This window comes from Oncorhynchus masou, chromosome 13 (assembly GCF_036934945.1).
Source record: "Oncorhynchus masou masou isolate Uvic2021 chromosome 13, UVic_Omas_1.1, whole genome shotgun sequence".
NCBI lineage: Eukaryota > Metazoa > Chordata > Actinopteri > Salmoniformes > Salmonidae > Oncorhynchus > Oncorhynchus masou.
In genome coordinates this window covers 43815310-43831049 of record NC_088224.1, presented here as the reverse complement: position 1 = coordinate 43831049, position 15740 = coordinate 43815310, and the positions used below count along the sequence as shown (strand labels likewise).

The following is a 15740-nucleotide window of genomic DNA, read 5'->3' as shown; positions in this document are numbered from 1 at the left end:
TTTGGTCAGGTTTCTCAAAAAGTTACATATTGCAACTTTAATATAGAGCAGATTAACAAAGTAGTAGGCTATAAGACTAACCTCGCCCATTGCCGAATGTATGATTATTTTTTGTGATTAAAATAGAACGTCTGGCTATTAATTTAATATTATAAATATGAATTAGACTAATTAAAGTCCGAATATGATTCATTAATTGGGTCTTGCCTTTGAGAGACTAGAACTCACTCATAAACCTATTGATTCCTGAAATAAATTCTTATCCAATATCCACAGAATTCCTGAACACGTGATGCCGCTGAAGAAACTACTCATCCCACAATGCTACACAGCCTTGGAGTTCGAACCACTTTCTGCGCCTACCCGCTGAGCAAGTATCTTGATTGGTGTGGCTATCTCCGAGCGGTTATTGTTAGGAAGTAGCCTGTAGATTAGATTTTACTCACACATTCAACTCAATACCGCCGTAGGAATGTGATGGATTAGAAAAATATGTGCCTTGGTTGTCAACATGTTCCCCGGCGTTTTCTATGCGCTCCTGGCGGGGTTTCTCGGGGCTGTCGCATCTTCATCAGCAAAGCTGTCACTTGGAGCCGATTACCTGAAAGGTGTATGTGAAACGGGGCTACGAACATGGGGAGAGCAGCGGAAATTTAGACAACCGGATGAAACTACCGCGTGTGACTGGGTGAGGAATCGCCCCCGTTTAAGTGCCTGAATTATTAACGCGATGGGATTCGGGTGGCTTTGAATAATGTAAATGTCAATGTGTTAGCATAGCAATACGTCCGCGAGAAGGGAAATTGGGGTTTTCCAGTGATGAGTTTAAGGCTCCCGATTCCAGCTCGTGCGCTCAGCATCAGCACCAACGCCATCGGCGGCTCGCTCAGCTGGTCAGGCGATGCTGTGTATCAAGCTCCTGTCGTACCCGCGTGCTTGAACGACATTGCAGCTCGTGCGACCTACAGTAGTGCAGTATTACATCGTTTATTTTTGAGTTAAAGCAATATATTTGCTTATGTTGAGTATCATTTTATTCTAGTGGCCGAATGTGATCCTAGTTTAACATATGGCCCATTGTCCATTCAATGTCAATACCATATTGTAATTGGGCTGCTTGAAACGACCTTCATAATGTGGTGTTATGATTTTACGTTTGAGTTATCATCTATATTATTTATATATAAATCCGTCAGATATTTATTTGACGTACATTTACATATCAAGACACATAACTAAAATAGGCTCCAAATCCCTGAAATGGAGCTCAAATATTTGATGTGACTCAATTGCCACATAACATTGTTTTCATTCATATAGACCACATTCCAGTACACGACACACTGACGTCACGTACAAATGCGTGCTACTATTGGCAGCAGTAAAAAGCCATCACCATCTATGCCCGTTCAACATAGCCTAGATTTAAGTTTTTATTACTTATAAACAAAGTCAATTTTTTTCGGATTCTCCTATGCTTACAATGATGTTTAGACTCTTGCTTGAATAGTCACAAAGATTCTATTTGGTTATCTTTGCAAAATAACTATTTTGGATTCAGCCCGTTGTTAGCTAGAATTCTAACACTCATTGAAATAGGCTGTTTAAAAAAAAAGTATAATGCAGTTGATTTGCGATGATGACACAAACGTTATATTAAAAAGGACATACATACTAGCCTTAAAATATGATTATAATCCAAAAGTAGTGTGCAATGCACTTATAAGCAACATGTAAATAGAGGCTTTTTTGCCCTTGTTCCCCCTTGTTCTGCCACCAACTTGTGCACGTCGCCCTAGTGCAGCAATGTTTGCAAATACAGAAAGGGGTCTATTGTGTTTATGTGTTTGTTCCAGTTACACATCCCCCTGAGGCTGCTTTGTGGGGGGCTGCTCTTCACTTGTAATGCTGTGATGTGGACATTCCTCGCTAAGGCTCTCAGGTACTCTTCCTCCTCCACCCGAACCACTGTGACCACCACCGCTTCCAACTTCATATCTTCCGTAAGTACATGTTTCCCTGTGGAAAAGACACACTTATTTATAAATAATGTATAAGACTAAAAGTGCATGGTTTGAATTAATACATGACACAGATTTTACGTTTTGAGTGCTGTCAGAGAGAAAAGTGTAATGACTGGTGCACTAAATTTAAATACCTGTATTTTGCCACAGGCCTTTTTGGGGCAGCTTATCTTCGGGGAGGCCCAGATTGCATTGTGGTGGGTGGGAATCTCCCTCACGTTCTCTGGCCTCCTGGTACTTCAGAGGGCTGCCCCCAACGACCGAGCCAGGAAGGACGAATGACAACCTGTCGGAAGGCACAACTAATTAACTGATATAGAAAGAAACCAGTAATGCAACGTATAGCCTACTATCTGTGACAAACAATAGCATTTATTGGGTAAATGGCAACTTTGGAAGGTAAAGCACTGTCAAAACATACCATGTAAGGAATATACAGTGATTTTTGTTTTGTTTTAAACACTTTGACATCATCAGCAATGTGTGCATGACGTCAATACTTGAGAACACAAAAGCTGTTTTGCTCACATATCCTAAGATGACACACACTGTAAACTTCCACACCAATATTGCATTATTGCATGTTCAAGGTGATGTGTGAATGGAATCGTGTATATAGCCTCATATCTTGAGGACTTTTGTGAATTCTGAGGAGGTTTGGCCTTGCCTGCCTTTATAGCAAATGTCTAATAGAATGTTCCTCACAAGGTCTAAACCCAATTTAGTCAAACCAAAGTACCCAAATATGTTGATCCTGCCTTTTACCCACTAACCACAGCAGTGGCTCTGTCAATGCATTGTGAAGTCAAACTGCTAAGTGTAAATTGTAAATGTCGAGATGAGACAAACTCCAATGAATGGAAAGGATAGGCACAGTCTAATTTATTCTTCTTTAGAGGGTGCATGTCTTTCCAATTCATTTGGAGTTGAGGCACAGAGCTGGATCTACACATCAGACAGTCTGGACCTCTTGACATTAGCCCACATCTGACCTCAACTAAAATTTTGGAGTGAACTATCCCTTATTCCCTTTGGCAGAAGAGACTCATTTAATTCTGACCTAATGGGGTGTCTAAACAACAGTTACTCCAATGTCTGGCCTTTTAATTGAGTGTCGCCAGCTGTTTGTCTTCCAGCTGTAGGTCTCTCTCATCAACAATGTCTATCCTAGTTTTCCAATGCAATTAAAATCCGTTTGAGGTTATCCTTGGGGTAAGGGAGGCATCCGGTAGCACAGTCCCTCCCTCTGCATCTTCCAAGACTTCCAAAAGGTCAAGTGTTGCTGTGGGGTTTCTAACCCAACTACTGAAAGTAGTGTTTATTACGAGCATGCTTGTCCTCCAACGGTGTACTTCCCTGATATTCCTTAACACTGTGATGTGCTATTGTGGAAATGGGCTTTTTGCGTAATACTGACAACGTTACCATAGACGGGAGTTTGACTTGACAACTTTACTATACGATCACACTTTTCTGTTGTATCATATGCATGCAACAACCAACGGTAGCTACCTGTATTCTGACTGTATCTATTAGACAATGATATGTCTGTATAAATGCAGAGGAATGCACACTATGAAATCAGTTCTCCATCCAGTTGCAGTACATTACAGACTGCAGGTTTTGTATGTAATGTACTTCCCTGGCAATGTGACTATCTATGCTATTGAATCAGGATGGGAGACATTGGTGCTGACATTTCCCCTGTGTTCTTCAGTCTAAACTGAGGATAAACATTTACCTGTGAAGCCACTGTCACTAAGGGCAAGAGAAATCAATGCATTAGTGCAGTGGTTTCATGAAATGTTTGATTTATAGCCAGCACCTGAATGGGACATGTTTGTTGTAACCATTATACCGTAGATATGGATATCATGTTATGAACTGTAGATATTAGTTTGGGAGTTGCATATGACTGACCTGTTAAGATGTGTGTTCCAGATTAGTGCAGCACTGGGGCCCTACTATGGGGATAAGGAAAGGCAATGTATTATAAACAAAAATGCATTATTAAAAGAGTCCTTACTTGGACAAGACACCTCCCCATCCTTTGAATATGTTGCTTGGCTCTTAGTAAATGGTGTATGATAAGGGAGGAAGTCTCAGAAAATGTCTGTTAGTCAATAGAATCTGATTGCACATACTGATGCTGTGTCTGTCAAACTGTTAGTCATCACTTCTTGGAAAACGGGGAGAGAAAAAAGGTTTTTGGGCAGACTGCAAAGTGTCTGCACTGGTAAGAAATATGAAACATTCATATCTAGTCTAATATAACTTATATTAAACTAACATTTAAGTGTAAATATTTTCTATTTACAGAAAATATTATGGACATGTGTAACCACTCATCCAAATATGAGATGGTGCACAATGTGAAATAAACCTCATCTAGCAAAGTGAACTGTTATTTGTTCATTCTATCACGTTAAGGTATGACCCAGGTGCAGACAGTGTAGAAGGAACAAATGTTTATTCTTTAAAATGGGCAGTCAAACGACAGGTCAAGGCAGGCAGGGGTCAAAAATCCAGAGAGGGTGTAAGACACTGGAACAGCAGGCGGAGTCAGGTCAGGCAGAGGTCGGAAATCCAGAGCAGTGTGGCAAAAGTACAGGACGACAGGCAGGCTCAGGGAAGGCAGGAATGGTCAAAACCCTGAAACTAGAAAACAGGGACTATAGCAAAGACAGGCACTGGTACGTTTGAACAAACAAACAAACTGGCAACAGACAAACAGAGAACACAAGTATAAATAAACGGGATAATGGGAAAGATGGGTGACACTTGGAGGGGGTGGAGACAATCACAAAGACAGGTGAAACAGATCAGTGTGTGACACATTCACTCTAAATGACTCATCTAAAACTCCAAGAGACTAATTAACTATCGTCAACGGAATGAGATGCACATACAGGCAGAATTTACAAGGTTACAAGTTTAGTAAATTTCTCAGATTACCTAATTAATTGATTGTCAAATCAAATTGTATTTGTCACATGTGCCGAATACCACAGGTGTAGACCTTATCGTGAGATGCTTACTTACAAGCCCTTAACCAACCATGCTGTTCAAGTAATAGAGTAAAGAAAATATTTACTAAATAAACTAAAGGAAAAGGGAAAAAAAGTAACACAATAAAATAACAATAATGAAGCTATATACAGGGGGTACCGGTACCGAGTCAATGTGTGGGGGTACAGGTTAGTCTAGGTAATTTGTACATGTAGGTAGGGGTAAAGTGACTATGCATAGATAATAAACAGCGAGTAGCAGCAGTGTAAAAACAAGGGGGGGGGGGTCAATATAAATAGTCCGGGTGGCCATTTGATTAATTGTTCAGCAGTGTTATGTCTTGGGGTTAGAAGCTGTTAAGGAGCCTTTTGGACCTAGACTTGGCGATCTAGTACCGCTTGCCGTGCGGTAGCAGAGAGAACAGTCTATGACTTGGGTGACTGGAGTCTTTGACAATTTTTGGGCCTTCCTCTGACACCGCCTACAATATAGGTCCTGGATGGCAGGAAGCTTGGCCCCAGTGATGTACTGGGCCGTACGCACTACCCTTTGTAGCTCCTACTCGGGGGCCGAGTAGTTGCCATACCAGGCATTGATGCAACTGGTCAGGATGTCCTCGATGGTGCAGCTGTAGAACTTTTTGAGGATCTCGGGACCCATGCCCAATCTTTTCAGTCTCCTGAGGGGAAAAGGTGTTGTCGTGCCCTCTTCACGACTGTCTTGGTGTGTTTGGACCATGATAGTTTGTTGGTGATGTGGACACCAAGGAATTTTAAACTCTCGACCCGCTCCTCTACAGCCCTATCGATGTGAATGGGGGCGTGTTCGGCCCTCCTTTCAGACAAAGTCCAGTGTGCTCTTAACATAACAATTAAGGCATATGATAAATTGAAACTGTACATGAAAACATGATGGTCATTCAGAATGCACCACTACATTAACTATTCCACGGGTACAGTATATTGTCTACCTGAAAATAATCTTAAAGGGATAGTTCATTGAAAAACTAACTATCTATTTAAATACGTTTTTGAGTGAACAATCCCTTTAATAAGACAAAAATGTTGACAGACGGACGACCATTTAAAAAAACCAATACATTTATTGTCATTCATTTCCATATAACTCCAGTAACTTAAACTTTTGCATTCGGATAAACATTGAAAGAGAAGCACTTTGTGAAACATTTATTTATAGCGGTGTGTTTGAAAAATGTATAAAGAGACAGATATGAAAGAATACTAGTCCCTTTGTCCAGTGGCGTAAAAAACGTAAGTAAAAATGCTTTAAAGTACTACTTAAGTAGTTATTTGGGGTATCTTTACTTTACTATTTTAATTTTAATTTACTACATTTCTCAAGAAAGAAGAAAGAAAAAAAACGTTTTACTCCATACATTTTCCCTAACACCCAAAAGTACTCGTTACATTTTGAATGCTTAGCAGGTCAGGAAAATGGTCTAATTCATACACATAAAGAGAACATCCCTGGTCATCCCTACTGCCTCTGATCTGGCCAACCCACTAAACATACTTGCTTCGTTTGTAAATTACATCTGAGTGTTGGAGTTTGCTCCTGGCTATCTGTACATGTAAAAAACAAGAAAACGGTGGCGTCTGGTTTGCTTAATATAATGAATTTGAAATGATTTACACTTTTGATACTTAAGTATATTTTAGCAATTACATTTACTTTTGATACCTACTTAATTATATTTAAATCCAAATACTTTTAGACTTTTACTCAAGTAGTATTTTACTGGGTGACTAACTTTTACTTGAGTCATTTTCTATTAAGGTATCTTTACTTTTACTCAAGTATGACAATTGGGTATTTTTTCCACCACTGACAACTTTCGCTAAAACTAGATTTGTCTGTCGGACTGCCAGATGGTGAAGTGTGATTCATCACTCCAGAGAACGCGTTTCCACTGCTCCAGAGTCTAATGTTGGCGTGCTTGACACCACTCCAGCCGATGCTTGGCATTGCGCATGGTGATCTTAGGCTTGTGTGCGGCTGCTAGGCCATGGAAACTAATTTCATGAAGCTTCAGACGAACAGTTTTTGTGCTGACGTTGCTTCCAGAGGTAGTTTGGATCTCAGTAGTGAGTTTTGCAACCGAGGACAGACAATTTTTACACGTTACGTGCTTTAGCACTCGGTGGTCCCGTTCTGTGAGTTTGTGTGGCCTATCACTTCGCAGCCTGAGCCGTTGTTGCTCCTAGACTTTTTCACTTCACCATATGAGCAAGTACAGTTGACCGGGGCAGCTCTATCAGGACAACACTTTGACTAACTGACTTGTTGGAAGCTAACTGACAATGGAGATTGCATGGCAGTGTGCTCGATTTTATACACCGGTCAGCAAAGGGTGTGGCAGAAATAACAAAATCCACAAATTTGAAAGGGTGTCCACATCCGTTTGCATATACAGTGCATTCAGAAAGTATTCAGACCCCTTGACTTTTCTCCACATTTTGTCATGTTACAGCCTTATTCTAAAATTGATTTAAAAAAAACTAACTTTTTTATTCATCAATTTACACACAATACCCCATAATGACAAAGCAAAAACAGGTTGTTGTTTTTTTGGTGCAAAAACCTCCAGAAATATCACATTAACATAAGACCCTTTAACTTGGTATTTTGTTGAAGCGCCTTTGGGAACGATTACAGCCCCGAGTCTAATTGGGCATGACGCTACAAGCTTGGCACACCTGTATTTGGGGAGTTTCTCCCATTCTTCTCTGCAGATCCTTTCAAGCTCTGTCAGGTTGGATAGTGAGCATCGCTGCACAGCTATTTTCAGGTCTCTCCAGAGATGTTTGATCGGGTTCAAGTCCAGGCTCTGGCTGGGCCACTAAAGGACATTCTTAGACTTGTCCCGAAGCCACTCTTGCGTTATCTTGGCTGTGTGCTTAGGGTCGTTGTCCTGTTGGAAGGTAAACTTTCACCCCAGTCTGAGGTCCTGAGCGCTCTGGAGCAGGTTTTCATCAAGGATCTCTCTGTACTTTGGAAGGTGAACCTTCACCCCATTCTGAGGTCCTGAGCGCTCTGGAGCAAGTTTTCATCAAGGATCTCTCTGTGGCCTCCCGGGTGGTGCAGTGGTTAAGGGCACTGTACTGCAGCGCCAGCTGCGCCATCAGAGACTCTGGGTTCGCGCCCAGGCTCTGTCATAACCGGCCGCGACCGGGAGGTCCGTGGTGCGACGCACAATTGGCCTAGCGTCGTCCGGGTTAGGGAGGGCTTGGTCGGTAGGGATGTCCTTGTCTCATTGTGCACCAGTGACCCCTGTGGCGGGATGGGCGCAGTGCGCGCTAACCAAGGTTGCCAGGTACACAGTGTTTCCTCTGGCTTCTGGGTTCTGTGTTAAGATGCAGTGCGGCTGGTTGGGTTGTGTATCGGAGGACGCATGACTTTCAACCTTCGTCTCTCCCGAGCCCATACGGGAGTTGTAGCGATGAGACAAGGTAGTAGCTACTACAACAAAATTGGGGAGAAAAAGGGGTAAATATTTTTTTTTAAATCACAAAAAAAAGAATCTCTCTGTACTTTGCTCCTTTCATCTTTCCTTCGAACCTGACTTAGTCTTCCACTCTCTGCCGCTGAAAAACATCCCACAGCATGATGCTGCCACAACCATGCTTCACCGTAGGGATGGTGCCAGGTTTCCTCCAGATGTGACGCTTGGAATTCAAGCCAAAGAGAGAGTCCTTTTGGTGCCTTTTGGCAAACTACTAGCGGGCTGTCATGTAGCTTTTACAAAGGAGTGGCTTCCGTCTGGCCACTCTACCATAAAAGGATTGGCGGAGAGCTGCAGAGATGGTTGTCCTTCTGATAGGCTCTCCCATCTCCACAGATGAACTCTGGAACTCTGTCAGAGTGACCATCTGATTCTTGGTCACCTCCCTGACTAAGGCCTTTCTCCCCCGATTGCTCAGTTTGGTGGGCAGCCAGCTCTAGGAAGAGTCTTGGTGTTCCAAATGTCTTCCATTTAAGAATGATGGAGGCCCCTGTGTTCTTGGGGACCTTCAATGCTGCAGACATGTTTTGGTACCATTCCCTAGATCTGTGCCTCGACACAATGCTGTCTCGGAGCTCTACGTTCAAATCCTATGACCTCGTGGCTTGTTTTTTTGTCTCTAACATGCACTGTCAACTGTGGAACCTCATATAGATAGGTGTGTGCCTTTCCAAATCATGTCCAAACAATTGAATTTACCACAGGTGAACTCCAATCAAGTTGGAAAAACTTCTCAAGGATGATCAATTGAAACAGGATGCACCTGAGCTCAATTTTGATTCTCATAGCAAAGGGTCTGAATACTTACAGTACCAATCAAAGATTTAGACACACCTACTCATTCAAGGGTTTGTCTTTATTTTGACTATTTTCTACATTGTAGAATAATAGTGAAGACATCAACACTATGAAATAACACATATGGAATCATGCAGTAACTAAAATAGTGTTAAAGAAATGTGAGATTCTTCAAAGTAGCCACACTTTGTCTTGACGACTGCTTTGCACACTCTTGGCATTCTCTCGACCAGCTTTATGAGGTAGTCACCTGAAACACATTTTATTTAAGAAGTGTGCCTTGATAAAAGTTCATTTGTGGAATTCCTTTCCTTCTTAATTCGTTTTAGCCAATAAGTTGTGTTGTGACAAGGTAGGGGTGGTATACAGAAGATAACACTATTTGACAAACGTCCAGGTCCATATAATGGCAAGAACAGCTCAAATAAGCAAGGAGAAATGACAGTCCATCATTGTTTTAAGACATTATGGTAAGTCAATGCAGAACATTTCAAGAACTTTGTAAGTTTCTTCAAGTGCAGTCGCAAAAACCATCAAGTGTTATGATGAAACTGGCTCACATGAGGCCCGCCACAGGAAAGGAAGACCCAGAGTTACCTCTGCTGCAGAGGATAAGTTCATTAGAGTTACCAGCCTCAGAAATTGCAGCCCAAATAAATGCTTCACAGAGTTCAAGTAACAGACACATCTCAACACCAACTGTTCAGAGGAGACTGCGTGAATCAGGCCTTTATGGTCAAATTGCTGCAAAGAAACCACTACTAAAGGACACCAATAATAAGAAGAGACTTGCTTGGGCCAAGAAACACAAGCAATGGATGTTAGACCGGTAGAAATCTGTCCTTTGGTCTGATGAGTCCAAATTTGATATATTTGGTTACAACCGCCATGTCTTTGTGAGACACAGAGTAGGTGAACGGAGGATCTCCGCATGTGTGGTTCCTACAGTGAAGCATGGAGGAGGAGGTATGATAGTGTGGGGGTTCTTTGCTGTTGACATGGTCTGTGATTGATTTAGAATTCAAGGCACACTTAACCAGTATGGCTACCACAGCATTCTGTAGCGATTCGCCATCCCATCTGGTTTCCCTCTAGGATTTTGCTTAGCTCCATTACTTGAATTTTTTATCAAAAAAACTCCCCAGTCCAAATATGCCCATAACATGATGCAGCCACCACTATGCTTAAAATATAGAGTGCTACTCAGTAATGTGTTGTATTGAATTTGCCCCAAACACAACACTTTGTATTCAGGACAAAAAGTGAATTGCTTTGCCAAACTGTTTTTGCAGTATTGTTTGTGCCTTGTTGTAAACTGGATGCATGTTTTGGAATATTTGTTATACTGTACAGGCTTCTTTCTCTTCAAGTTAGAAATGTGGAGTTACTACAATGTTGTTGATCCATTCTCAATTTTCTACTATCACAGCCATTAAACTCTGGCCTCATGGCAACTGAGTTAGGAAGGATGCCCGTACTGTATCTTTGTAGTAATTGGCTGTATTGATACACCATCCACAGTGTAATTAATAGCTTCACCACGCTCAAAGGGATATTCAATGTCTGCTTTTTAATTTTTTATCCATTTACCAATAGGTGCCCTTCTTTGCAAGGCATTGGAAAACCTCCCTGGTGTTCGTGGTTGAAATTCACTGGTCAACTGAGGGCCCTAACAGATAATTATATGTGTGGTGTACAGAGATAAGGTAGTCATTCAAAAATCATTGCACACCGAGTGAGTCCATGCAACTTATTACCTGACTCGTTTAGCACACTTTTACTCCTGAACTTATGTAAGCTTGCCATAACAAAAATGGGTTGAATACTTATTGACTTAAGATATTTCAGCTTTTCATTTTGAATTAATTTTTAAACATTTTCCACTTTAATTTTATGTGGTATTGTGTGAAGACCAGTGATTAAAAAAAATCTATATTGAATCCATTTTAAATGCAGGCTGTAACACAACAAAATGTGGAAAAAGTCAAGGGGTGTGAATACTTTCTGAAGTCACTGTACGTCATGGAGCTGAGTCGACCATTAATGTACTGAAAGGGAGTAACATGAGCCTTGAACCAGCCTCTTTCTAAGGAACCTCATACCCCATTACTTCTGATGTCTCTCCTCTAAGTGACTCTGACACAGACAGACATTAATCAGATTCAGGAACTTCTACATCTACAAAGAATTAATGCATGCCTGTGAGGCATGTACATGATGTGCAGATAATTAGTTGAAGTTATTTGGTTAAAGGTCAAACTGGAATGAGCTGGAACAGGAAGCACCTTTTAAAGATAAAATAAAGAATGTATTTTTGGAGAGCATTTAGTCTGATATGATAGTCAACTTTAATCACAGTATTTGATAGTTGGGTCATTCTACGAAAATTGTGGGTTTCCTGTCCCGGCCTTATCCACCAGGAAAAACACTTAAAAGTGTGAGATAATGACACAAAAAAATATTGTTTCAGGAGTCATGGTTTAGTGACATATTGAGTTTCTCCCTCTTTAAATGCCATAATACAAAAACAAGTATTATAGTTATTTAGTGGACTACTTAAAAATTAAAATATCAAATAAATATTACAAATAATTTACAAATAATAGCTGCTCCTCAATTTCATGTCACTGGTGTGAAAATGTACAAAAACCACCACTTTGAAAAAAATGCAACATCGTTGCCAAATTTTTCCTGGGTCAAAGTTTCATTGGAGACGGGACTGTTTTGAAAAGCACATGGTGAGTGTGCACTCTCTCTTCAACTTGATTATTAACATGGTAATTTCCTGCGAGGACTTAAGATTTCACACAGTTTATAGTAAGGGGAAAGGAAATTGTATTAAAATGATTGATAAAATTCCATGATTAAGTGATTTATTTACAATTTAAGAAGTGTGGTTTGAGCTACAGTGGCTGCCATCTTAGATATTCCATCTTGTCTGCAGACTTGTCACTGGTGTTACTGTTCTTGCTGGTAACGCCAGTGACAATCAATAACACCACAAACTTTTTTGTCAACGTAATGTTTTATAAAACCCTCAACAATTATACATATAAAAAATACTTATTAGCATTTTATTACTGTTTCAATATTGTAATCACACAATTAAAGACTGAAATTACGTTCTAGAAAGCCTGAATTGTCATCTAAAATATAGGTAATACCAGTGACAAAAAGGCAGCACAATCATTTTTGTTTATGTAAAGTAGTAAAAATATAAAAAAATATGTTAAGCTGTCATTTATGTTGATTTATAACATTAAGGGGTTAACTATTATCTATGTTTTGATAAAAAATACAAATAATTAACATTTATAAAAGTTTGCTGTTCAATAATCCACCATTTTCATAGAATGACCCAGTTATATGAGTCACTACAGAGCTTATAAGGGTTGATCCGTTCAAGTAGGAGATATCAGTATTGAGATTTAGGTAGTTGAGCATTCTGCTTTAAAAGAAAAAAGGTGCACAAAATCAGAAAGATATGGTAACGTAAACTTGTACATCACCTTGGTCCGTACAATGGCCCTTATTTTAGCGCCCCAAAAACATAATACTTCCAGATCAACTGTTATGTCAATACCACTGTAAAGCACAATTTCTCCCCTTTCCAACAAAATCAATTACATGGCCTAAACGCTGCCCGTTTCTGCATAATTCAACAAGGCAATGAGCCCTGTCGGGTCTTTAAAAAATGGCGGGTGGGGAAGCTAAATTCATGCGTGGTAGTGAGGAGAGATGTTGTGTGGGATTTTTTTTTTTTCACTCGATCTGTCCAACTTATCACCTCTAGAATGTAAAAAACACTATAAAGAGTTTATATAATGTGTCATTACATACCTATTTGAAGGTTAAAATTAGAAATCGGGTTTTTAGGGCGGTGCTAAAGTGATCTTAGAAGTAAAACAGCAGCTTTGAGAATGATGATTGCATGCAATGATGACGCAAAAAATGACTAGGTATCCCTCCGCCTTACCCGTCACTGTCCATTTCTTGTTTCTAAAGGATGAGAGAAGTGCTACACCTGGTGAAGAGAGATGGTAAGACAGAAATAGTTGCTTTATGCGTGCTGTATGTTACGGCATGACACTTCACGATGAGGGTCCGTTTTTTAAACTTTTCTCCAATACTATAGAGCCATTACCATGTTGATCAACGCTTGAATAGAAACCTAGTTCACACTCCCGATTTTGACGCCAACACAGTCTCTACAGTCCCATTAGCTTTCTTTGTAGCCTCGTTTGTTTGTTGTTGTTGCGCACATTTGTACGGAATGGGGTGAGTTTACGTCAGTAGACTTGATTGAAGCATCTTTAACTTTAAAGTCACCTATTCAATAAAAAAATGTACTGCTTAGAAAAAGTGACTGTCTGGCCTCTCGAGTGGAGCATCGCAGTACTTGAGGCATCACTACAGATCCGGGTTCAATCCCGGGCTGTGGCACAGCAGTCTGGGAGATCCATGAGGCGGCGCACAATTGGCCCAGCATCGTCTGGGTTGGGGGAGGGTTTGGCCGGACAGAATTTCCTTGTCCCATCGCGCTCCAGAGATTCCTGTGGCGGGCCGGGCGCCTGCACACTGACTTCGGTCGCCAATTGTATGGTGTTTCCTCCGTCACATTGGTGTGGCTGGCTTCCGAGTTAAGCGTGCAGTGTGTCAAGAAGCAGTGCTGCTTGGTAGGGTCGTGTTTCGGAGGACGTGTCGCTCTCTCCCTTCTCCTCTCCCGAGTCAGTACGGGAGTTGCAGCGATGGGACAAGACTAACTACCAATGCTGCTTTAGTGACTTCAAAGTTGATTTTATTCTTCATAATACATTTTTTAAAATCTATAAAATGTGGTCCATACACATTTCAAATGACACCCATGCCGTGCAAATGCACTCTGCATTCTCAATTAAGAGAGAAACATTTTTGTTTGATGAATACATAACCATTGTGTTCATTCAGCATGACTTTGACAGTCTGTAAAATGCATTTTCATAAAAGGCATATGTTTCTGAAAGTTCCCCTGTGGCCTCAATGGTACATTCCACCATAAGCTGTACAAAATGATATGCAGGGAGGGTGAAAGAGTTCAGAGATTCCTCATTCATAAACCAGAAAATATGGCACCAAAAATATTCTACATGAGTTAGGTTGTGCCCCAAATGGCACTCTATTCCCTACACAGTACACAACTTTTGACGAGAGCCCTGTGGGAATAGAGCCCCATTTGGGATGTAGCCATTCTGTTCATCACCAACAGCCCATACTCTTTCTATAGTAAGGCTTCTGAACACACGATTGATTGTGTGATCATCTTCTCACAAAGGCATTTTCACTGAAGTATCTGCTTTGAATGAAGCTTGTTTGTTTGAAATTGGCCTAGAGCCAATCTAGACGGTCTCTAGGATACCGGTCTGTGCCTTTACATAATGTGTGAACTAGTTAGCATGGTCCACAATGTTCTTTCAGGTTTCAGTGCACGTTTCACTGGCCTAAATGTCATCACCAATGTTTGTCCCGCAAAGCTTAGCTCGGTCAGATTTATAACCACAAATGTCAAGCCGATAGCCTGTTTTGATATGACATTTAACAAATTCCATTTAGTGAACACAGGGGAATTACACATAGCTGCAGGCTTCTGTTCCATCTGATTTACAAGCTTCTGGGCATTTGATTTACCAGTTGTATAGTTATTCAGTGATCAAATGAAAATCTCAGAGGGCATTACAGTACTTTTTCTATAGAAACAGTTGTCACATATACCAGCCAGTAAGACATCATGCTACAACAGACAACCATCCACCACTGTCACCAGCCGCTACCGCAGTTGGACTTTCAATCATCCTGTCATGATCTTCGGAGGGGGCCCATCCTGCACATGGACATGACTGACAGACTGTGAGAGGAAGCAGATACCCTATTCAACTGAAACTTAAGGTTACAGAGCTACAAAAATATCTTTACCCAACCGCCATTGTCCATGGTGTACTGTCCTATAAGTAAACATTGGGGGGGGGGGGGGCTGAGCAAATTTGAGGTGTTGTGAGCGGAAACTTGAACGTTGTGAGAATTCTGTGCAAGTTCCGACACGCGATTACAGTGAATACTGAGGTGGAACCCTTAGTTTTAGACAGTAACCAATAGGCTATTGTGGCTATTTGAGCATAATGTAGTCCTACCAACAAAACCAATGGGGCAAATCCCATAACATTTTCAGATAGAAATCAAAAGCAATTTCTATGATATAGCCTACAATATGTGGTGTTCAATGCAGGCCTACATTGCATAATACCTTTAAACATATTTACATTATGAAGGGTTTGACCTTAATTAATTACTTTTTACTTGGTCTGTAACACCATGGGCCAAATAGGTACATTGCATTGCATGATGCAAGAAAC

The 15740-nt window shown here is 40.8% G+C and overlaps 1 protein-coding gene across 1 annotated transcript; it reads left to right on the top strand.

Annotated features, from left to right (window-relative positions):
* Nucleotides 1-329: 329 nt before the first annotated feature.
* On the top strand, nt 330-4063 carry LOC135551448 (transmembrane protein 42). Its single transcript, XM_064982662.1, has 3 exons — nt 330-688; nt 1857-2003; nt 2175-4063. Exons 1-3 carry the CDS (start codon nt 512-514, stop codon nt 2304-2306), a joined length of 456 nt encoding a protein of 151 aa, XP_064838734.1. The 5' UTR covers nt 330-511; the 3' UTR covers nt 2307-4063.
* Nucleotides 4064-15740: the final 11677 nt, after the last annotated feature.